General features: G+C 42.3%; 2 protein-coding genes across 11 annotated transcripts in view; both read left to right on the forward strand.

Annotated features, from left to right (window-relative positions):
- Positions 1-19,376: 19,376 nt before the first annotated feature.
- Positions 19,377-22,517, forward strand: dusp12 (dual specificity phosphatase 12). 3 transcript variants are annotated; one of them, XM_014189710.3, is made up of 7 exons: positions 19,377-19,519; positions 19,917-20,205; positions 20,300-20,413; positions 20,558-20,676; positions 20,988-21,075; positions 21,238-21,415; positions 21,770-22,517. In XM_014189710.3, the coding sequence occupies exons 2-7, from the start codon at positions 19,952-19,954 to the stop codon at positions 21,920-21,922; spliced, it is 906 nt and encodes a 301-aa protein (XP_014045185.1). In that variant the 5' UTR covers positions 19,377-19,519; positions 19,917-19,951; the 3' UTR covers positions 21,923-22,517. The 3 variants fall into 3 exon arrangements, with proteins under 3 accessions (XP_014045185.1, NP_001134350.1, XP_014045187.1); NM_001140878.1 differs by having other exon boundaries at positions 19,410-19,526; positions 21,770-21,961; XM_014189712.3 differs by lacking the exon at positions 19,377-19,519 and having other exon boundaries at positions 19,533-20,205.
- Positions 22,518-23,200: 683 nt separating this feature from the next.
- LOC106599111 (cyclic AMP-dependent transcription factor ATF-6 alpha) overlaps positions 23,201-24,039 on the forward strand; it is a 67,780-nt gene continuing 66,941 nt past the window's right edge. Inside the window, exons 1-2 of one of the 8 annotated variants that reach the window (XM_045714576.2) lie at positions 23,201-23,571; positions 23,905-24,005. In XM_045714576.2, coding sequence (XP_045570532.1) covers positions 23,475-23,571; positions 23,905-24,005 — 198 coding nt within the window. In that variant the 5' untranslated portion in view covers positions 23,201-23,474. The remainder of the gene's footprint in view (positions 23,572-23,904; positions 24,006-24,039) is intronic. The other 7 variants (XM_082973306.1, XM_045714572.2, XM_082973307.1 and 4 more) reach the window with 7 other exon arrangements.

Consider the following 24,039-nt stretch of genomic DNA (forward strand, 5'->3'; position numbering starts at 1 on the left):
TAATGTAAATTCATGAAAGTCAAAGAAGGGGACTAAAAGGACTATTTATCACCCTGGCTTTTATCTCACTAATGGAGCCACATGGTCTAGGACATTAGTATTGTCTGTCCCCTGTTACTCAGTGTCATTGCATAGCACACGGTTTTAAGTGGCAGAAGACTATTTTGTTTTCAATCATGGTGGTTCAAAATGAAAATCAGAGGGTTGTGAATAACAATCAACATACAAAGTTTGTGTGTGCGTGTGTCTGTGTGTGTGTGTGTGTGTGTGTGTGTGTGCGTGCCACTATGTGTGCTTCCCTTAGCATGTGAAAAAAACGGCTTGGGTGTGTGTATTTAAATCTTTTGAAATATTCAAAAATATTAAACATAATCAAAGAATGTGACTTCAATCATTGCAGAAGTGATTTAAAACATCTTAAATGTAACTAAATGTAATCAAAAATGTAATTATCTATCATGAAAGCACCATAAACAATAACTGGTAGTGCTGCATACTCCAAGAAAGGTTCAAATCTCACCCTTCTGGTAAAAATAGTTATAAATTGATGAGGTGTAGTCACTTTTGAGGACACAAGCTCAAGTACAAATATAACAAAAAAATATGGAAATATGAAATATTTGATATGGAGTAGGTCAGAGCGTGACAGGGGGGTTTATTCTATTTCTATGTTCTTAGGTTCTAGTTTTTGTATTTCTATGTTGGTTTGTTTGGGATGATCTCCAATTAGAGGCAGTGTAACGGTCGTAACCAAGGCGCAGAGGGTACGTGAATGCTCATGTTTATTTTACAAAATAAAACACGAAAACAATGAACGGACGACAAACAGTCTTGCAGGCAACACACAGCTATGCAAAGAACAACTTCCCACAAACCCCAAACAAAACACACCCCTCTATATAGGACCTTCAATCAGAGGCAACGTGGAGCAGCTGCCTCCAATTGAAGGCCAAATCAATAAACTAAACATAGAACTACAAAGACTAGACTAGAACATAGAAATATACTAACATAGAACATAGCCCAAAAACCCCGGAAAACACTAACCAAACACCCCTCTACATAAACACACACACCCCGAACCACATTAAACAAATACCCCCCTGCTACGTCCTGACCAAACTACAATAACAAATAACCCCTTTACTGGTCAGAACATGACAGTACCCCCCCCCCCCCCCCCCCCCCAAAGGTGCAGACCCCGGATGCACCTCACGCAAAAAAAATAAACACAAAATAAACCCCCCAAATTAAAGGGAGGGTGGCTGCCGTCACCGACGGTTCCTGTGCTACACCCCCCCCTCCCCAATCCTCCTACTGTGGAGGTGGCTCAGGCTCTGGCCTAAGTCCCCCACCTAACCTGTCCAGCCCCGCTGAATACATATTTAATGTTACCCCTCCCGAAGTCTCTGTGCTATTGCGCATCGCTGAAGACCTCTGGCTGATGTGCATTGCTGGAGACCTCAGGCTGATGAGCGTTGCTGGAGACCTCGGGCTGAAGGGCGACTCTGGCTGCGCCGATTCCGGACTGTAGGGCGACTCTCGCTGCGTCGGTTCCGGACTGTGGGCCGTCTCACTCGGTTCCGGACTGTGGGCCGTCTCACTCGGTTCCGGACTGTGGGCCGTCTCACTCGGTTCCGGACTGTGGGCCGTCTCACTCGGTTCCAGACTTTGGGCCATCTCTAGACGGGGCACTGTCGTCGGACACTCTGGACGGGGCACTGTCGTCAGACGCTCTGGACGGGGCACTGTCGTCGGAAGCTCTGGACGGGGCACTGTCGTCGGAAGCTCTGGACGGGGCACTGTCGTCGGAAGCTCTGGACGGGGCACTGTCGTCGGAAGCTCTGGACGGGGCACTGTCGTCGGAAGCTCTGGACGGGGCACTGTCGTCGGAAGCTCTGGACGGGGCACTGTCGTCGGAAGCTCTGGACGGGGCACTGTCGTCGGAAGCTCTGGACGGGGCACTGTCGTCGGAAGCTCTGGACGGGGCACTGTCGTCGGAAGCTCTGGACGGGGACTGCGCACTGAAAGCCTGATGCGTGGGGCTGGTAGTGGAGGTACCAGACTGGAGACACGCACCCCAAGGCTAGTGCGAGGAGCAGGAACAGGACGAGTTGGACTGGGCTGACGCACTGGAGGCCTGGTGCGTGGGGCTGGTACTGGAGATGCCAGACTGGATACACGCACCTCAAAGCTAGTGCGAGGAGCAGGAACAGGATGAGTTGGACTGGGCTGACGCACTGGAAGCCTGGTGCGTGGTGCTGGCTTTGGATGTGCCAGACTGGAAACACGCACCTCAGGGCTAGTGCGTGGAACGGGAACAGGATACACTGGACCATGGGTAAGCACTGGAGGTCTGGAGCACACCTCCTGCACAACCTGTCCGGGCTGGATGGTCATAGTAACCCTGTACGAGCGGAGTGCTGGCACAGGGCGAACTGAGCTGTGCAGAGGCCTGATGGTTGCCGTGCGTAGAGCAGGCGTAGGATAGCCTGGGCCTAGGAGGCGCACTGGTGGCCAGATGCGCTGCGCAGGCATCCTCCTTCCAGGCTGGATGCCCACTCTAGCACGGCACTTGTGAGGGGCTGGGATCACTCGCACCGAACTGTGCATGCACATGGGCGAGATCGTGCGCACTTCCGCATACACCGGCGCTCTCTTCACCACACTCTCCCCATAATAAGCCCGGGGAGTTGGCTTAGGGCTTACCCTTGGCCCAGCCAAACTACCCGTGTGCCCCCCCAAAAAACATTTCTTGGGGCTGCCTCTCCGGCTTCCTTGCCAGCCGTGTTACCCTGTAGCGTTCCCGGTCCTCTTCAGCCTCTCTCCATGGTCCCTCTCCGGCTAATATCTCCTCCCAAGTCCAAAACTCCCGATAGTCCACCTGCTGCTTCTTTCCCCACTGCTTGGTCCCTTTGTGGTGGGAAGTTCTCTAACGGTCGTCGCAGCGAATGGACCAAGGCGCAGCGGGTACGTGAATGCTCATGTTTATTTTACAAAATAAAACGAAAACAATGAACGGACGACAACAGTCTTGCAGGCAACACACAGCTATGCAAAGAACAACTTCCCACAAACCCCAAACAAAACACACCCCTCTATATAGGACCTTCAATCAGAGACAACGTCGAGCAGCTGCCTCCAATTGAAGGCCAAATCAAAAACTAAACATAGAACTACAAAGACTAGACTAGAACATAGAAATATACTAACATAGAACATAGCCCAAAAACCCCAGAAAACACTAACCAAACAACCCTCTACATAAACACACACCCCGAACCACATAAAACAAATACCCCCCTGCCACGTCCTGACCAAACTACAATAACAAATAACCCCTTTACTGGTCAGAACATGACAGGCAGCTGGTCCTCGTTGTCTCTAATTGGAGATCATACTTAAGTAGGGGTTTTTCTTCCTGGGTTTTGTGGGTGATTATTTTTGAGTAGTGTTTGTTTCTCCTCTGCGTCACGGTTTGTTGTTTTATCTATTCAGTTATTTGATGTATTGCATAGTTTCACAGAGTAAATCAAATGTGGAACTACACACACGCTGCACCTTGGTCCTCTCCTTTTGACAGCCGTGACAATATGATGTATTTCCTATTCAACAAAACTGTATGAATAAAACTAAATTATTTATGTTTTCTAAATATAGTATAATCAATTTATAAAATGACTAACTATAATATTTCACCTTCCTTATAAGTGTAAAATATATATTTGTATATTTAGTGTTAGAGAAAATGTGCATATTTTCTAAACTCCTGCTCCCGTCGCTATGAACGTCCCACAGAGCTCTACCTTGGCTTCCTGAACTTGTTTCATTTCATTAATATTGTCCATCTATGACAAACAAAGTGGTTTTTTTTGTTTAAAATCTATGAATGATTTTAGATTACTGGCTATATATACATCTCCGAATGTGCTACTGCAACGAAACCACTCTCTCCTGCTGCATTATGATGTAAGGATTCCAATCATATGCCTTGTTAGTGGCTGTGACATAGAGTTCAGCCAGGAGTGGCTGGACAGTCGAAAGAGCGAATGAAATGGTAGGAGGGACCTCCCAGCTACAAGTAGTGTCAGATTTCACATCCTGCTTCACACAGGCAGAAGATACATACTTCTGTGTCCGTGAGAATCAGGGCTACCGCTCAATGCAAGCCATTTCCATCTATGTGGTCCACATACTAATTTATAATCTTAACTGTCGGTTGGAACCGGTACCAGAACCACGCAGGTCCTCAAAACAGGGGACTTTACATATGAGGTTTTAAACAGGAGCAAACATTGCTGCTAGTCCACAACAATAGGCCATGTGAAACCCATTGAAAAGCACAAGGCAACAGACCCCACCCTCAACACCATCTATCACCGCTTAAGCTGAAGCATTAACCCAACTCAGAGAGCTGAGAAGCAAAAGTGACCACAGCTCGCCCGGTCCCTCATATAGCCCAGTGAAGCAAGCTCACTCGATAGTGTCTTCCTTAGGTAAAGTACAGAATTAACAGTTGTAGCTAAAAATGACCATTGTGCATGATGAAACATGTTTTTTTTCTTACCATCACTGCATTTTGCTTCTGCCCACAATGTCTGCAGAATAGCTTCATTTCCTCTATTGTCTGTATTACAAAGGTGTCAGTCAGTCTGGTCTGTTACACATCGTGAGCATATGGCCACCACAGTTTAATCACCCTCCCTCCACTGGTTAAACTAATATGACATTATGAGATCGAGGTGTGTGTGTGTGTGTGTGTGTGTGTGTGTGTGTGTATGTTTTGTGTGGATCTCCATGCATATAGATTTGAGTGTTTGCTTTTGAGTGTGTGTGTGTGTGCGCATATAATTGTATATTTGTGTTCAATAATCTGTGTGTCAGTGTGTCTTAAAACGTGTGCTATGCATCTGTGCACGCGTGTGTTTGTGAACGGTCTTCGACTTGGTTGGCTGAGTCGTTTCCATCTGCCATGAACTCATTATCGAGGTCTCATCATGCCTCTATGAGCTCCCTTCCCTCCTCCCTCCTGCCCTCCCCTCCCCTCCCCTCTTCCTCCCCCATCATCACCCCCCACACTGCTGCGGAGTGCATCCCTCCCGCACAGCACCCAACGCAGGCGTGTAGAACATCATCAATCTCATACATCATCAATCTCCGAGCACAAAAGATGAAACGTGCAACCCAACTTTCCATTGTGAGCTCTTTCTTTGGCCTCAGCTAAGTTTCCATGCGTTCAGTTGAGTTAAAGATACTGAAACAAAAACAACCATGTCAGGGAGAGTTTCAGGCTAGGAGGCTGTATGATGAGATCTATAGCCACAGTAAAGTGTGTTGAACATGAAGTTTGATGAGGCTAATGGACAGTTTGGTTTGGTTTCTCATCAGCGTTTGAAAATATGGCAGTCACTTATCTAGGAACTCTTTGTACTTCCATGATGGGACCTTTGCTCTCATCTAAAGTTCTGTAAAAGGGGCCACTTTTTCATTAATTTGCTGTATCTGCCTCTCTGTGTTTGGCCAAGTCAATAAAAACTTAAAGAAGTACAGAAATACTGCCCTTCAGGGATTGGTGAGTCAACATGTTGAGTCAACATGGCCCGATGAAGACACTGGAATTTCGAGGTGAAAGTGGACATTCATGTCTGTGGAAATTCGAAATCGCAACCAGCTTGTATCATTCTATGATCTTGACTTGATAAAAATGAGAAGATTTATACTCGTAATTTTTGGTAAGCACCACACAGTTTTTTAACCAACAGACAGAACAGGAGACATTGCGGTTACTTCCAAACAGGATCTGAACTTTAGTTTTACTGGAGAAAGCCCTGACCAACAGGAAAGACAGCTAGAGCAGCATTACCTCATGACTGGCGTATCGTTTCAGCGGCACAGGAAGTCCGTCGTAAATCTTACTCAACAGATCTGTCAGCCGGGCTCATGGGACCTGAACCATGACACACTGATCAACACATGAGAGCTCCACCACGGGCTCAACGCTCAACCCTGAGAGACCCCCCAAAAAGCTGGAATTGTTTTCCACTCCCAAGGTCATCCAACAACGTATCCAAGCTGGATTGTAAACTACAGTCGGGCATCAAAATGTTTGTCCAATTCATCACATTGGGAAATTAGCTGACTTTCAGAGGTAAACATTACAGGGAGAGTGAACATTATTAGAAATCAGCAAATCCCAATGAAATCAATGGCGTTGAGAGGGGCCTATGGGCTCCTTGGCATCGAAATAAGTATTACTTCAACAACAAGAACCTTGAGCAATAATTCAGAGGCAGGGAGACAAAAGGGGAAGCCAAGTTTGCAACATATTGTGAAAGCCAGCTTAGCAGCTAACCAGATGTACAGCATGCTCTGACCATTTTATCAGCAGAATAACCATTGGAGAGATCCCATGCAGTCAAGTAGGGGAACGACCGAGAGGGTGAAATGTGTCCGCCCGGTCCTTGTTCAGGCTCCCATAGTCTCTTTCGACAGCTGCTGTAACTTACGAAGCGAGCCTATGAGTCTGGTGCGTGAATCTAACCAACAGCCTGTCCCAATTCGCTTCATTTTCTTCCCCGTTGGCCTACCTAATCCCTCAATGTTTGCAGGTCCGAAGGGTCTGGATAGGTAAAAGCAGCGTACTGGCGTAGCTTCCACCATATAGCATCCACCTTACAGATCTGCAAGCATCGAAGGGTTGGGACCATGAGGAAAGTGTAGTGAGGCACCAAAACACCTACAGTTCCAGCAAACAGACCAAACAAAGAGTCAATCTGGGAACAATCAGGAGACAAACAACAGGAAATCACCTGGCCCTTCCCTTGAGAACTCCACCTGAAGCACAGCACAGTGGCCAAACAGTGGGCTAAAACAGACATCTTCAAGAGGACATTTGAAAGGAAACAACAGAGCAAAATCAATAGGGCCTGAAGAAGGCCAGAGCGGGTGACCGGGGGCACACACCATCAACTAACAGAGGAAGAGAGTACCCGCCTGCTGCCAAATTGGAGGAACACTCAAGGCTCTTCCTTTCCAAACAAGATAGTTGCCAGAATAATTATTTTTAAAAGTACAATGACAGTGAAAGCCTGCGACAACAACAGGTCTGAATGTAGCAGTGTAATGGACAACAAAAAGAGAGCAAGGGACATCCTGGCGTTTTGGACAAAAAGGAAATGTGCTGTATCTTAAATATATCACAATTAACTAGGGTCAGGAGTTATTCCATGTGCTGACTGTATCTTAAATATATCACAATTAACTAGGGTCAGGAGTTATTCCATGTGCTGACTGTATCTTAAATATATCACTATTAACTAGGGTCAGGAGTTATTCCATGTGCTGACTGTATCTTAAATATATCACAATTAACTAGGGTCAGGAGTTATTCCATGTGCTGACTGTATCTTAAATATATCACAATTAACTAGGGTCAGGAGTTATTCCATGTGCTGACTGTATCTTAAATATATCAATATTAACTAGGGTCAGGAGTTATTCCATGTGCTGACTGCATTTTAAATATATCAGAATTAACTAGAGTCAGGAGTTATTCCATGTGCTGACTGCATCTTAAATATATCACTATTAACTAGGGTCAGGAGTTATTCCATGTGCTGACTGTATCTTAAATATATCACAATTAACTAGGGTCAGGAGTTATTCCATGTGCTGACTGCATTTTAAATATACTGCTCAAAAAAATAAAGGGAACACTTAAACAACACATCCTAGATCTGAATGAAAGAAATAATCTTATTAAATACTTTTTTCTTTACATAGTTGAATGTGCTGACAACAAAATCACACAAAAATAATCAATGGAAATCCAATTTATCAACCCATGGAGGACTGGATTTGGAGTTACACTCAAAATGAAAGTGGAAAACCACACAACAGGCTGATCCAACTTTGATGTAATGTCCTTAAAACAAGTCAAAATGAGGCTCAGTAGTGTGTGTGGCCTCCACGTGCCTGTATGACCTCCCTACAACGCCTGGGCATGCTCCTGATGAGGTGGAGGATGGTCTCCTGAGGGATCTCCTCCCAGACCTGGACTAAAGCATCCGCCAACTCCTGGACAGTCTGTGGTGCAACGTGGCGTTGGTGGATGGAGCGAGACATGATGTCCCAGATGTGCTCAATTGGATTCAGGTCTGGGGAATGGGCGGGCCAGTCCATAGCATCAATGCCTTCCTCTTGCAGGAACTGCTGACACACTCCAGCCACATGAGGTCTAGCATTGTCTTGCATTAGGAGGAACCCAGGGCCAACCGTACCAGCATATGGTCTCACAAGGGGTCTGAGGATCTCATCTCGGTACCTAATGGCAGTGAGGCTACCTCTGGCGAGCACATGGAGGGCTGTGCGGCCCCCCAAAGAAATGCCACCCCACACCATGACTGACCCACCGCCAAACCGGTCATGCTGGAGGATGTTGCAGGCAGCAGAACGTTCTCCACGGCGTCTCCAAACTCTGTCACGTCTGTCACGTGCTCAGTGTGAACCTGCTTTCATCTGTGAAGAGCACAGGGCGCCAGTGGCGAATTTGCCAATCTTGGTGTTCTCTGGCAAATGCCAAACGTCCTACACGGTGTTGGGCTGTAAGCACAACCCCCACCTGTGGACGTTGGGCCCTCATACCACCCTCATGGAGTCTGTTTCTGACCGTTTGAGCAGACACATGCACATTTGTGGCCTGCTGGAGGTCATTTTGCAGGGCTCTGGCAGTGCTCCTCCTGCTCCTCCTTGCACGAAGGCGGAGGTAGCGGTCCTGCTGCTGGGTTGTTGCCCTCCTACGGCCTCCTCCACGTCTCCTGATGTATTGGCCTGTCTCCTGGTAGCGCCTCCATGCTCTGGACACTACGCTGACAGACACAGCAAACCTTCTTGCCACAGCTCGCATTGATGTGCCATCCTGGATGAGCTGCAGTACCTGAGCTACTTGTGTGGGTTGTAGACTCCGTCTCATGCTACTACTAGAGTGAAAGCACCGCCAGCATTCAAAAGTGACCAAAACATCAGCCAGGAAGCATAGGAACTGAGAAGTGGTCTGTGGTACCCACCTGCAGAACCACTCCTTTATTGGGGGTGTCTTGCTAATTGCCTATAATTTCCACCTGTTGTCTATTTCATTTGCACAACAGCATGTGAAATGTATTGTCAATCAGTGTTGCTTCCTAAGTGGACAGTTTGATTTCACAGAAGTGTGATTGACTTGGAGTTACATTGTGTTGTTTAAGTGTTCCCTTTATTTTTTGGAGCAGTGTATATCACAATTAACTAGGGTCAGGACTTACTCCATGTGCTGACTGCATCTTAAATATATCACTATTAACTAGGGTCAGGAGTTATTCCATGTGCTGACTGCATCTTAAATATATCACAATTAACTAGGGTCAGGAGTTATTCCATGTGCTGACTGCATCTTAAATATATCACAATTAACTAGGGTCAGGAGTTATTCCATGTGCTGACTGTATCTTAAATATATCACAATTAACTAGGGTCAGGAGTTATTCCATGTGCTGACTGTATCTTAAATATATCACAATTAACTAGGGTCAGGAGTTATTCCATGTGCTGACTGCATATTAAATATATCACAATTAACTAGGGTCAGGAGTTACTCCATGTGCTGACTGCATCTTAAATATATCACAATTAACTAGGGTCAGGAGTTACTCCATGTGCTGACTGTATCTTAAATATATCACAATTAACTAGGGTCAGGAGTTACTCCATGTGCTGACTGCATCTTAAATATATCACAATTAACTAGGGTCAGGAGATATTCCTGACCCTGCGCAATCTACACATTATGGTACAGTAGTTATAGAACAAGATCGAAAAATGCACCACAATAGTATTTTATAGCCCATTTTTCATTTTAATGGAATGTAATGTTCACATGCCATCTCACATATTTTGGCAACTACAAGAGAACTAGTTTTATACTTAATGAATTTACATTATGTCTCTGTCATATTTCTTCTGTGATGGTATAGTGGCCATGATGTAACCACATACACTGAGCTCTTTCCATGGCAGACTGACCATGTGAATCCAGGTGAAAGCTATGATCGCTTATTGATGTAACTTGTTAAATCGACTTCAATCAGTGTAGATGAAGGGGAAGAGACAACCTCTTAAGGATCCGACCCTTTTTTTCAATTTTCGCCTAAAATGACATACCCGAATCTAACTGCCTGTAGCTCATGGACCTGAAGCAAAGATATGCATATTCTTGATACCATTTGAAAGGAAACACTATGAAGTTTGTGGAAATGAGAAATGAATGTAGGAGAATATAACACATTAGATTTGGTAAAAGATAATACAAAGATTTATTTGTATTTTTTACCATCATCTTTGAAATGCAAGTGAAAGGCCATAATGTATTATTCCAACCCAGGCGCAATTTAGATTTTGGCCACTAGATGCGAAGTTTTAGACTGATCCAATGATCCATTGCATATTTGTTCAAAATGTTGTGTCAAGACTGCCCAAATGTGCCTAATTGGTTAATTAATACATTTTGAAGTTCATAATTGTGCACTCTCCTCAAACAATAGCATGGTATTCTTTCACTGTAATAGCAACTGTAAATTGGACAGTGTAGTTAGATTAACAAGAATTTAAGCTTTCTGCCCATATCAGATATGTCTATGTCCTGGGAAATTATTTTGTTACTTACAACCTCATGCAAATAACATTAGCCTACATTAGCTCAACCGTCCCGCGGGGTGGACACCGATCCCATAGAGGTTAAAGAAAGATTTTTAACCCTTGAGACCATTGAGACATGGATTGTGTATGTGTGCCATTCAGAGGGTGAATGGGCAAGACAAAATAGTTAAGTGCCTTTGAATGGTTTATGGTAGTTGGTGCCAGGCACACCGGTTTGCGTCAAGAACTGCAACGCTACTGGGTTTTTCACGCTCAACAGTTTCCCGTGTGTATCAAGAATGGTCCACCACCCAAAGGACATCCAGACAACTTGACGCAACTGTGGGAAGCATTGGAGTCAACATGGGCCAACATCCCTGTGGAACGCTCTCGACACCTTGTAGACTCCATGCAACTCAATATGAGGAAGGTGTTCCTAATGTTTGGTGTACTCAGTGTATTTTCCCTGTACATAGGCCTTTGCTATTCAAGAGTGGTTGTCAGTCCACATGTACTATCCTTTAGAAAATATATGTCTTACAGTTTTTCTATTTCCACCCTCTCCGAGGACCAATTGTCATCTCCAGAAGGCCTCGAAAATACTCATTTTATTAACCTGTTAATCCCTGGTTCTGTCTAGAGGGTTACAACAAATAATTGAGATGAAGCCAACCAGACCATAGATTTGTCATACCGCATAAAAAATCTATGATGTTGATGTGGCCCAGTCCTAACTGGCCTAAGAATAACCACAGCCACTATTTTGAATGATTGCTAATGTTACCCAAACAAAAATTAGACACAATTACACAGCAATAAAAATAACCCCACCCCATTGCATCCTATATGCGTGCAAAGAATACCAGATCTGTGGGCTGGCTTAGAGACAGATTTGTAAAATAGACGGCTGGACCAGGGATTCGCCTAGAACACCTCAGGTTAAGCTGGACCTGTCCTGAAGAGACCAATCAGATTAGGGCTAGAGACACCTGCTTCTTCATGTCACGCTGGTCTGGTCTGCTGTGAACTGTTTGTTCTTTTGTACCACTAAAGAGCATGTTTCACCCTCCTTTCGTAGTTTTAGAACTGTCTTTCTTCATTACATTTTAGTCATTTATCAGACGCTGTAATGCAATGCTACTGGCGGCAGGGAAGTCAGGCGCAGGAAAGCGGAAACTGATTTACAACGGTTGTGTTTAATAACCATAAACCACCGTCAACAGAATAATACAATAAATGGGTCAAACAAAACCCAGTAACTACCAGCATACCGTGCACAAGCACTACAACAAACAATTACGGACAAGGACATGGGGGGGGGGGGGGAACAGAGGGTTAAATACACAACATGTAATTGATGGAATTGGAACCAGGTGTGATGGAAGACAAGACAAAACCAATGGAAAATGAAAAGTGGATCGGCGATGGCTAGAAGGTCGGTGACGTCGACCGCCAAACGCCGCCCGAACAAGGAGAGGGACCAACTTCGGCGGAAGTCGTGATAGACGCTCTTATCCAGAGCGACTTACAGTTAGTGAATTCATCTTAAAATAGCTAGTTGGGACAACCACATATCTCAGTAATAGTAAGTACATTTTTCCTCAGTAAATCAGCAAAGTAAGTGCTGCATATAATACTGAAACAAATGAATGTGCATTCACATATGTTGTAAGATATTCATCCAGCTCATCAGTTCTGGCCACACCAAGTTTCACCATTACTGCAGCTTGGTGCATGGATGAGTTTTTGTTTTAAAATGCATGTCATTTTGGTCAAACACGGGTGATAACTGTGATTTTCAGATCAGAGCAGCTCTGCAGAGGCCCTTGAAGAGTGACTCACTCTTGCTCAAATGTCATCGTATCAGCTTTCACATCACATTTAAGACGGCCAAAACAAAAATTGCAGTAGTATCATTTCTAGCAAACAACATTCCATTTTACACTGCGTGCACAATTATTAGGCACGTGAGTATTCTGATCTTATCATTGTTTCTATTCACATTTTCGAACTCCAACCCATATAAACTTGAATGCTTATTGGATTTAATCATTTTCAGGTGATATGTATTTGTGTAATGAGGGAGGGTGTGGCGAAAGTGAATAACACCTTATATCAAGGTGTGCATAATTATTAGGCAGCCTCATTACCTCAGGTAAAATGGGCCAAAAAAGAAATTTAACTGACACTGAAAAGACAAAAATGTAAAATGCCTTTCAGACGGATGCGACACTCTTTAAATAGCTAAACTATTGAGGTGTGACCACCGGATATTCAAACGTTTTGTTGCGAATAGTCAACTGGGGTGCAAAAAACACATGGGGAAGAAAAGGCGCAAATTAACTGCAAAAGACTTGAGAAGAATTAAACGTCAAACTACCAGGAACCCATTATCCTCCAGTGCCACCGTATTCCAGAACTGCAACCTACCTGGAGTGTTCAGAAGTACAAGGTGTCAAGTGCTCAGAGACATGGCCAAGGTCAAGAAGACTGAAACAAGACCACCACTGAATAAGATTCACAAGTTGAAGCGTCAAGATTGTGCAAAGAAATACCTGAAGACAGATTTTTCAAAGGTTTTATGGACAGATGAAATGAAAGTAACTCTTGATGGACCAAATGGATGGACCTGTGGCTGGATCAGTAATGGACACAGGGCACCACTTTGAGTCAGGTGCCAGCAAGGTGAAGGAGGGGTACTGGTATGGGCTGCTATCATTGAGGATGAGGTAGTTGGACCTTTTCGGGTTGAAGATGGACTGAAACTCAACTCCCAAACCTACTGACAGTTTCTGGAAGATTCTTTCGTCAAACAGTGGTACAGGAAGAAGTCCTCAGCATTCTAGAAGGCCATGATCTTTATGCAGGACAATGCTCCATCACATGCATCCAAGTATCCCACTGCTTGGCTAGCCAGCAAGGGCCTCAAAGATGCCTGAATAATGACCTGGCCCCCTTCCTCACCTGACTTAAATCCTATTGAGAACTTGTGGGCCCTTCTCAAATGTGAGATTTACAGTGATGGAAGACAATACACCTTTTTGAACAGCATTTGGGAGGCTGTGGTTGCTGCTTCAGTGAAAATTGATCGTGAACAGATCAAGAAACTGACAGACTCCATGGATGGAAGGCTCATGGCAGTTATTGAAAATAAGGGCGGCTATATTGGTCACTGAATATTTTTGAAAGGCCAAAAATGTTAGATAATTGTCATTTTGTGTTACTTATCTGTTACACTTACTCTAAAAATGGAGAATAAACAAGTGAGTTGAGAGAAATTATTTTTGTAATTTAGTTGCCTAATTATTCTGCACACTAATAGTTGCCTAATAATTGTGCACACATATATTTCCTTGAGAAAGACAAAACTCACTTTTCCTTTGTTAAACATTCAGGTTTGAGGTTCAATAACATTTTGGATTGACTGAGAGCATTGTGTTTGTTCAACAATAAAATGAATCCCGAGGAATACAATTTGCCTAATAATTGTGCACGCAGTGTAGATACTTTTTTGGGGGAAAGGAAAGGGCAGAGGAATATAAAGGTGCAGCATTGTATTTTACTCTCAAAATCACAGGGTCACTCCAGTGACCAAACCAGGACGAAATGTCCATATTGCACACGGAGGGACTACTTTTCAACGAGGACCATAAATTGAGGGTAGCCTAACCGTGTCGTCACACCCTCTAGGAACAGCTCTCTCTATTTATAATGTAAGTCAAAGGCTTATTGGAGACGCTCGCTGAAACTGGAGAGCAGACATGGACTGGCATCAAAAATCTGACATGACAGGGTCAATAAGAAATGAGTGTTGTTGACTTCAGAGGAAAGTACATGATAGCATGTGCAGTATACTTTGTAAACAAATTAATATTTCATATATTTAAGCATTTCACTGTACTGTGACAATAAAACTTGAACTATCAACACTGTGACATGAATAAACTGTTGTATCATATATCATTTTCACAAACACTTCAAAATGTTGATGCAGATATTGTGGATCCATATGTTGAGTGGCCCAAATGGTTATAAATTAATATTCTCTTTGATGCTTATCAATACATTTTGGACACTTCCTAAAATCGCTGATCGTGGACTACAAGAAATGGAGGGCCGAGCACGCCCCCATCAAATCGACGGAGCTGTAGTGAAGCTGTTCGAGAGCTTCAAGTTCATTGGTGTCCACATCACTAAGGAATTATCATGGTCCACACACACCAACACAGTTGGGAAGAAGGCATGACAACGCCTCTTCCCCCTCAGGAGGCTGAAAAGATTTGGCATGGGTCCTCAGATCCTCAAAAAGTTCTACAGCTGCACCATTGAGAGCATTTTGACTGGCTGCATCACCGCCTGGTATGGCAACGGATCGGCATCTGACCACAAGGCGCTACAGACGGTAGTGTGTACATTCCAGTACATCACTGGGGCCGAACTTCCTGCCATCCAGGACCTCTATACCAGACGGTGTCAGAAGAAGCCCCTAAAAATGGTCAAAGACTCCAGTCATAGACTGTTTTATCTGCTACAGCACTGCAACCTGTGCAGATGCACAATATCTGGAACCGACAGGACCCTGAACAGGTTCTATCCCCAAGTCATAAGACTGTTAAATAGATAATTAAATAGTTAAGCAAATATCTATCCGGACTATCTGCATTGACCCTTTTTGCACTAACACTTTGACTCATTACATACGCTGATGCTACTGTTTATTATCCTGTTGCCTAGTCACTTTATCCCTACCTACTGTATATGTACATATCTACTTCAACTATCTCGTACGCCTGCACATTGACACGGCACTGGTACCCTGTGTATATAGCCAAGTCATCGTTACTCATTGTGTATTTATTCCTGGTGTTATTATTTTTCTATTATTTCAGTATTTTTCTCTTTGCATTGTTGGGAAAGGCCCGTATGTAAGCATTTCACTGTTAGTCTACACCTGTTTACGAAGCATGTGACAAATAAAATTGCATTTGATTTAAAGTAGTGTCACCGTTTCCATGCATCCATTTAAAATGTATATTTGCTGCCATCTAGTGAAATAAAGATGTGAAATCAAAGTTTATTGGTCGTGTACATAGTTTACAGTAGCAGGTGTTATAGCGGGTGCAGGGAAATGCTTATGTTACTAGCACCTAACAATGCAGTCAAATGTCAAACAATTAAAATGTAAGGGGAAAAAATACAAATAAGACAAGAAATCAAGAAATCGAGAATGGCGGGACAAATCTGATTACAGTTTTTTTTATCGCTTTGGTACTATTTTCACAAGTATGTGGTAAAATGTTACAATTCTTAGCACAAAACTCAAAACACAAAACATCATCCAAAAGGCAGTTTTTTCAAAACTATAAGCACATTTTCAATTGACTAAATACAACACACAAAATCACACAGTAACTTTTTCACCAAACCTAATCAGTGTTTCATCTATAAATATATTTCATATAAAGTAATTGCCTTTCACAATGCAATGCTAACAATACTTTTCATATTATTCTCTTCTCATTTGTTTAAAAATGTTTGACCATCACTTAATCCAACTGCGCTTTATGGTTAACCACTTCACCATTTGGTAAACCTATAGATTTTAAACTGGTATGTCTACTATATATGGATTTAGAGAACTACAGAAATAAAATGTTTGTTTGTAAAGTATAAACATCAAAATGATGACATGTATGATACATGATAACCATACATAATGTATATTGACTTCGAGTGTCCTGTGTAAGAATTTACACAATATGGTGTCAACGAATAGGATCAGTGATTCCACCTGTGGAGCATCTCAGTGAAGGTCTGTGAGGGAGACACCGGTGCTGCATTCCCTAGTGGGAAAGTGTAAGGGAATTTCCCTTCTGACCAAAAAAGGCGACGTGGACCAGACCAGACTTCTACTGAGAGCCGCCTGGGGGAAGATACCCGATCTGTGAACCTCTGAGGGACGTCTTCTGAATTTCAGTAAGTCAATTTAAATGAATTTGTATAAAAAAAATACTAATAATGAAATCAAGGCGAGTAATGAATAAAATGGTACCCATAGCAATATAGAGAGAAGACTATTCACTAGTTTTATGAGAAAACTAAAGCGAAGGCTTAACGTTACCATGGAAAGTCCCACTAACAGCTGTCTGTAGGCATTTATGAGAAATGTCTATGTGGTCTGCAGCCACTACAACGTAACATGAGGTACACTACCGGTCGAAAGTTTTAGAACACCTACTCATTCAAGGGTTTTTCTTTTCTTTCTACATTGTATAATAATAGTGAAGACATCAAAACTATGAAATAACACATATGGGATCATGTAGTAACAAGAAATGTGTTAAACAAATCAAAATATATTTTATATTTGAGATTCTTCAAATATCCACCCTTTGCCTTGATGACAGCTTTGCACACCCTTGGCATTCTCTCAACCAGCTTCATGAGGTAGTCACCTGGAATGCATTTCAATTAACAGGTGTGCCTTCTTAAAAGTGAATTTATGGAATTTCTTTCCTTCTTAACGCATTTGAGCCAATCAGTTGTGTTTGTCAGAAGAGAACTGGAGAAATGTAAGAGACAAAAAGAGAAGAGAGAATGTAGAAATACAAGACGCAAATTAAGGAGCGCAAGCAGCAGGAAGAACGTCAGTAAAAAAGTAGCCGAGATGAAGAAGATGAAACAAGCAGCAGTGATGACAGCAATGAGGGAAAAAAACAGAAAAGATACGAGAAAGAAGACCTCCCCGGGAATGTATCTGATAATAAGTTGCTCCATCCCCAATGGTGGTGGTAGCATGTTGGAAATGGATAGACTGTGGGATGTTGATGAAATTAAGGCAATAGTGGGTGATGTCACTGATCCAGCAAAAGATGCTGTAAAGTTTGAAGAAGAGGTAAAAACAATCATCTCCCTGTACAACCCACCACCAGAGAAATTTAAGAAATACTCTGCCGCTGTTTAAAATTTAAATGGAAGGACTATAAACATGTGGGATCACTATGTATTAGTGGCTAATCGTGGTGACCAGCTGGATGCAGTGTTTACCGCTATAAAGGCTGCTTTCCCTAAACATACAGACTGGCAGAACCATATCCTCTACCTATAGATAACGTATTAATGTTATATATCAGCTCCCACAGAACTGGAAAACTCAGCTCCCACCAGTTTAATATCCAAATTTAAATCGTAATAGCACTAGTTTCAATCCATTTATTATCCAAATTTCAGTCATTTGTGTTACAGCTTAATATGTCACATCTCACAATCAAACAACTTTCAAATCTGCTTTCACTTGGTAGTATTCACAAACACACTCGGTAATCTCCTCATTGCCCCATGTGCATCTTCACCGATTCTCTTGTCGTTACTTGCTATGCACCATATGTATCATCAATTATTATCTTGCCGCTACTTGCTACACATATAAATAACACCTATATTCAAAAATACACAACCGATCAAATGTTTTAGAACACCTACTCATTCAAGGGTTTTTACTTTATTTTTACTACTGTTGGCTGCTTTTCCTTCACTCTGTGGTCCAACTCATCCCAAACCATCTCAATTTGGTTGAGGTCGGGGGATTGTGGAGGCCAGGTCATCTGATGCAGCACTCCATCGCTCTCCTTCTTGGTAAAATAGCCCTTACACAGCCTGGAGGCGTGTTGGGTCATTGTCCTGTTGAAAAACAAATGATAATCCCACTAAGCCCAAATCAGACGGGATGGCGTATCGTGAAGCATTTATTTGGCCTGCAATTTCTGAGGCTGGTAACTCTAATGAACTTGTCCTCTGCAGCAGAGGTAACTCTGGGTCTTTCTTTCCTGTGGCGGTCCTCATGAGAGCCAATTTCATCATAGTGCTTGATGGTTTTTGCGACTGCAGTTGAAGAAACAGTCAAAGTTCTTGAAATGTTCCGTATTGACTGATCTTCATGTCTTAAAGTTATGATGGACTGTCGTTTCTCTTTGCTTCTTTGAGCTGTTCTTGCCATAATATGGACTTGGTATTTTACCAAATAGGGCTATCTTCTGTATACCCCCCCTACCTTGTCACAGAAGTTCTCTAGTGCTTATTTTTCACTCTCTCTCTTCCTTTCCTGTTGTTTTTGCTGGTAGCGTTCTATCTTTGATCACACCTTTTGATTACACATTGGATAGATATGGAAATTATAGATTTTCTGTAAATTGTTGTGTATTGCCTAATGTGAAAAGTAACTTACAGTACTGCAGCATATTACTTTCAGCTCTTCTAAGGGCGATTTGAAATGTGTATCTTGCATTGTTTGTTATTTGGATTAACTGGTAGTTAAAATGACCAAATTTAAAAGATATCATTATGTTGTGTTTTGGTGATTAAACCAATGTTCTCATTACATTTCACAAACCTATATTTTGAATCAATGGTTGTGGTGAGATGTTTACAATCCCAATGAATGCACAATGACAAGTTCTGGATGAAAGACTGGCTCTGTGACCAGTGTGACCAGTTCAGTTTTGTACTAAGAGTTGTGAAAGTGTACCACTCAGCAAACCGTTTGTTCACAGCTTAGCTGATCAACGCACAACTCCGTTCTCGCAAGACAAGTTCTCAATACTCATCGCTGCCTCAATATACGGAGTTGAGCGTTCCTCAGCTACAAACTTTGTTCGCTGTGTAGGAACTAAAGTGGAGCTATCTCCGGAACTAAAGTGTTACATTTTTGTTCCCTGATTGGTTACAATTAATAACCGGACCAAACAGTTTAGCAGCCACGCTTTACGTTTTTCAAACATTATTTTGTTTTAGTTATATTTAGTATCTATCTAGCTTAGTTCTTTACAACTGACTGAAATAGCACACTTCGTTTGTAAGAGGCACGACTGATATTTTTTCCGATAAGAAGAACATTTATATTTAGGCTAGAAACTTGAGGCTGACTTAGCAGTGCCGGATAAATGAATCTTGCTAGCTAACGTTAGCTAGCCTGGCAAGCTGTGTTTAGCTATAGCTACGTCGCTGTCAAAATGATCATTGAGTGAAGATTATTAATGGACAGATTATACCTCATCAATTTGTGGATAAAATATACATATGTTATATTCTGATATTCAGGAAGGAAGCTATTTAGTACAGCATATACAAAAAAAATGGCAGTAGCTAGCTAATGTAGTGAATGACTTAACGTACATATTCACTATATCATATTAATGTATAGCTATGCAATATTTTAAGTGTCACATGCTAACAACAGGTATATTTCACAGGTCTTCTACCCTAGAGAAATCCTGATTGCCAAGCCATGATTCAGGTAGAGGCAGGAGTCTACATCGGGGCAGCATCTGATCTGAAAGATGCCCAGGACCTGACCAGTGCTGGCATCACCCACATACTCACAGTGGACTCAGAGCAGCCAGCTTCACCTGCTGGGTCATTTAGGATGAAGTATGTCTATTCACTGGATGAGTCCTCCACAGACCTACTCAGCCACCTCGATGACTGCATTCGCTTCATATGTGATGCTTGCGAGGCATCAAAATCTGTCCTTGTGCATTGGTGCGTGAGGCCTGTCAAATCCTGAGTTATTTAATGCATATCATGATGATAGCCTCACATGCATTTGACATGCAACGCTATGTTTGTGATTTAGCCACGTAGGCCAAAGTCGGAGTGCGGCGGTGGTGACTGCTTACATGATGAAATGTCATAAAATGAACTTCGGCGATGCCTATGCCAAACTCCAGCAACTTAAACCTGATGTAAAGTAAGCAAAAAAAAGCTGTGATTTTATTATACCATTTAACTGCAGGGTCTGCATTGTTCATGTTTATTAGGGACACTACTTAAAGGAACTACTGTTATCTTGGTCAACTATGTCCATTGTAAAATGTATTTAATTCATGTTTAGGATGAATGAGGGGTTTGTGGACCAGTTAGCACTATATGAGTCATTGGGTTGTGAAGTAGATGTCACCAGCCCCCAGTACAAGCAGTACAGACTCCAGAAACTCACAGAGAAATACCCAGGTATGTCCTGCTGTTTTCCTCACCTCTTCATCCTTTCTGTTATTTACATTTAGGAGACGCACATTTTTCACCTAGTTGATTCGGGGAATCGAACCAGCACCTATTTGGTTACTGCCCAACATTCTTAACTGCTAGGCTAACCTGCCACCTTTTTTTTGCTTTCTTCCTGTTTCAGGACTGCTGTAGTTTATTTGACTGTACCAGGGGACATTGCTCTGTTTAACCTAATTGAAACATTCATCCATATGAATTGAATTGCTGCCAGCTCTGTTTTGTAGAGATCCTCTTAAGACCGTTTATCCTTGACACAGAGCTTCAGAATGTCCCAAAGGAGTTGTTTGCAGTGGACCCTTACCTAAGCACCTGTTCTGAGGTGGTATACAGATGTAAAAAGTGTCGGTAAGGGAACTGAATGAGTGAATAAATGAAGAATACACACACCCTACAGTTTCAGATGCTGAACAGACTGAACTGAGAGTGAAAAATAAAGGCTGTCAGCAAGCAACACAAATGTTCTTCATGTTCACCCTTTGGTGTTACCCCCTCTGTCTTCCCCTCTAGACGGACGCTGTTCCGCGCTTCCAGTGTCCTCAGTCACACTATTGGCAATGGACCGACTGCGTTTGCCTATAAGAAGATGAGTAACCTACCGAGTGGGGACCAGACCCAGTGTACCTCCTACTTCACTGAGCCTGTCCAGTGGATGGAACAGGCCTTGTTAGGGGTGATGGATGGACAGGTAAAAATGACAATTCGCTTTCAGATGGAATAGTCGTGCTTAGTTAATGCTGGCATGGAGTATTCTGACATTTTGTTCAGTTTAAGTCAGTTTTAGTCACATTGTTAAGTGTAAAATGAGAATGCATATTTATCTTGGCACAATATAACAGACTTACTGAAGCGGCTCTACTATATTTAGCAGATCAATTAATAAACAGAATTCAAACTGAATGATAGGTTTGTGGGGATGAAAACCTACAAACGAGACTCCTCGATGACCACATTTGAGAATAATTAACTTTGCATTTACTTGTTATATTCAGTGTCTTCTAAGTATATAAAAAAAAAAAAAACGTTTATTTTTATTTTTTAGATCTTGTGCCCAAAGTGTAGCTCCAAGCTGGGCTCGTTCAGCTGGTGTGGGGAGCAGTGTTCCTGTGGTCGATGGGTGACTCCAGCCTTCCAGATGCATAAAAACAGAGTGGATGAAATCAAACATATCAGTATAGCCACACTCAAATCATGAAAATGTAAAAATGGTTCATATCTATAATACATTTCTCAGAATAGCTGTCTCCATCTTTCCCTGTCTGCCATTGATGGTTCATAAATATTGTAGGTTACCTAGACTATTTCTACTACTTGCATATTAATTGAATGAGTAGCCTGAGGGCAATTCCATGGTAACAGTGACACTGAGACTCAGATTTGTCACTTTAAAATGTATGTCAAACAAAAACCAATGATTGCAAAGTTAAACAAATCATAGAACTCTATGCACGAGGACTACTTTTAACGATTTCCACTGAACATTTTACATAAACATATTTACTTGAAAAACAGTTCAGATGCAGAGTTTGGTAACAGAATGACGGTTTGTGTCATCATTCTGTTACTGAACTTTTCATCTTCAAGTAGTTGTATTTTTGTAAGATTTTCTGTGGAAATTGTTGAAAGTAGTCCTTGTGAGTAGAGTTGTATGCTTTATTTAACTATGCAATCATAGTTTTTTGTTCAACATTTAAAATGACATCTGAGTCTGTCTCTGTGGAATTGCCCCTAACAAGATGGTATTTATTTTTCTATATTATATGCAACTGAAGCAGATTGCACAAACTGTTGATGAGTGTTTGTTTTTTTGCGTTGCTCGAAACTTGTTTTGTACATAATATTGCTGCTACCGTCTCCTATGACCGAAAAGAGCTTCTAAACAGCAGCACCGGGATTGCTCACCTCAAACTGGATGAAGAGTTTTTCTTCAATGAGTCGGACGTGAGGGCTATGCTGTTGACACCCGACCAGGCCCCGGCCCCGTGATTCTCTGGAGAAGGAAACTGAGATTTCGAGGAAAAAGATCAGGGTGCCTTGTGAGGTTATAAGTGATTGGCATTCCGAGCCGGCTCGTTCGGCTCAGCTCACCAAAAAGAGCCGGCTCTTTTGGCTCCCAAACAGTTCTTAAAAAATATATGTTTTGTAGTTTTTCAAGTCAAACAGTTTGCGATAGTTTGACTATGATTGGTGTTAAAACAAAAGATTTTACAGCTGTATCATCGAGAGCGTCCTGACGGGTTGCATCACTGCCTGGTATGGCAACTACTCGGTCTCCGACCGTCAAAGACTCCAGCCACCCTAGTCATAGACTGTTCTCTCTGCTACCGCATGTATGTGACAAATAACACTTGATTTGAAATAGGTATCTCTCTTTCAGAATAGCTTTCTCTATATTTCTGTCTGTCTTACCAGTATTTCTACTGCTCACATTATTCAATGGAATGATTATTATTAGCATTTTATGCCCCCCATATCATAATGCATTGGCATTTTGAAGAAGCAGATCTCCAGACATGTACTGTAGATGTTTGCCTCAGTGTGCGGCTACTAGTTCAAATAACCTTTATCACTAGCAGGCTAGACCTGCTGGGAACTGTCATGTTTTGTAAATGTCCCATCGCGGGTTCCGTACTAATTAGCAGGACGTGTATTTATTTATTTACGGTATCTATAGTGGAGAGTTGACGGCAAACTAGGAAATGTGAACACTCTGTTGTGACTCTTTTTGACAATTTCTAACATTAGAAATGGCAGAGTTACGGTTGGATTTAGACAGTCATCTACAATATGGGCTATTTGACAGCGATTTAGCCGATATTTGCATTGATCATGATGGCGAATGGGGTAAGTGCGATTCTTATTACATTATAATAGCTTTGTTGTAAACACAACGTGCAACTTCATTGACTGTCTGGATATAATGAATATACTTTACGTTATTGAATATAACATACGTTTTAATGCTCAGGCGCAGCAGTACTTGTTTTGACTGAGTGGAAATAAGCAACTTTCCCCCGAGTGGAAATAAGCAACTTTCCCCCTTACTGTATTTTTTTATGTATTGAAGCTACTTTGGAAACTCACTGGTCTCTTGCAACATTTTTACAGGCGTAATGTATTAGAATAGATACGTTGGATTCTTTCACTGATCTGTTCCCGCTTGCAACATTGTTACAGACATCAACCTGTTTAAAGAACTTGAAAACCTAAGTGATGCAGAAGAACTGCTTCAAGAATTTGAGTTCACACCACCTGATGAAACAACACTGCAACAAGAGGTATTACACCACATTACCCCTCCATGTAATGCTA

Source organism: Salmo salar, chromosome 03 (genome assembly GCF_965601325.2).
Source record: "Salmo salar chromosome 03, fSalSal1, whole genome shotgun sequence".
Taxonomy (NCBI): Eukaryota; Metazoa; Chordata; class Actinopteri; order Salmoniformes; family Salmonidae; genus Salmo; species Salmo salar.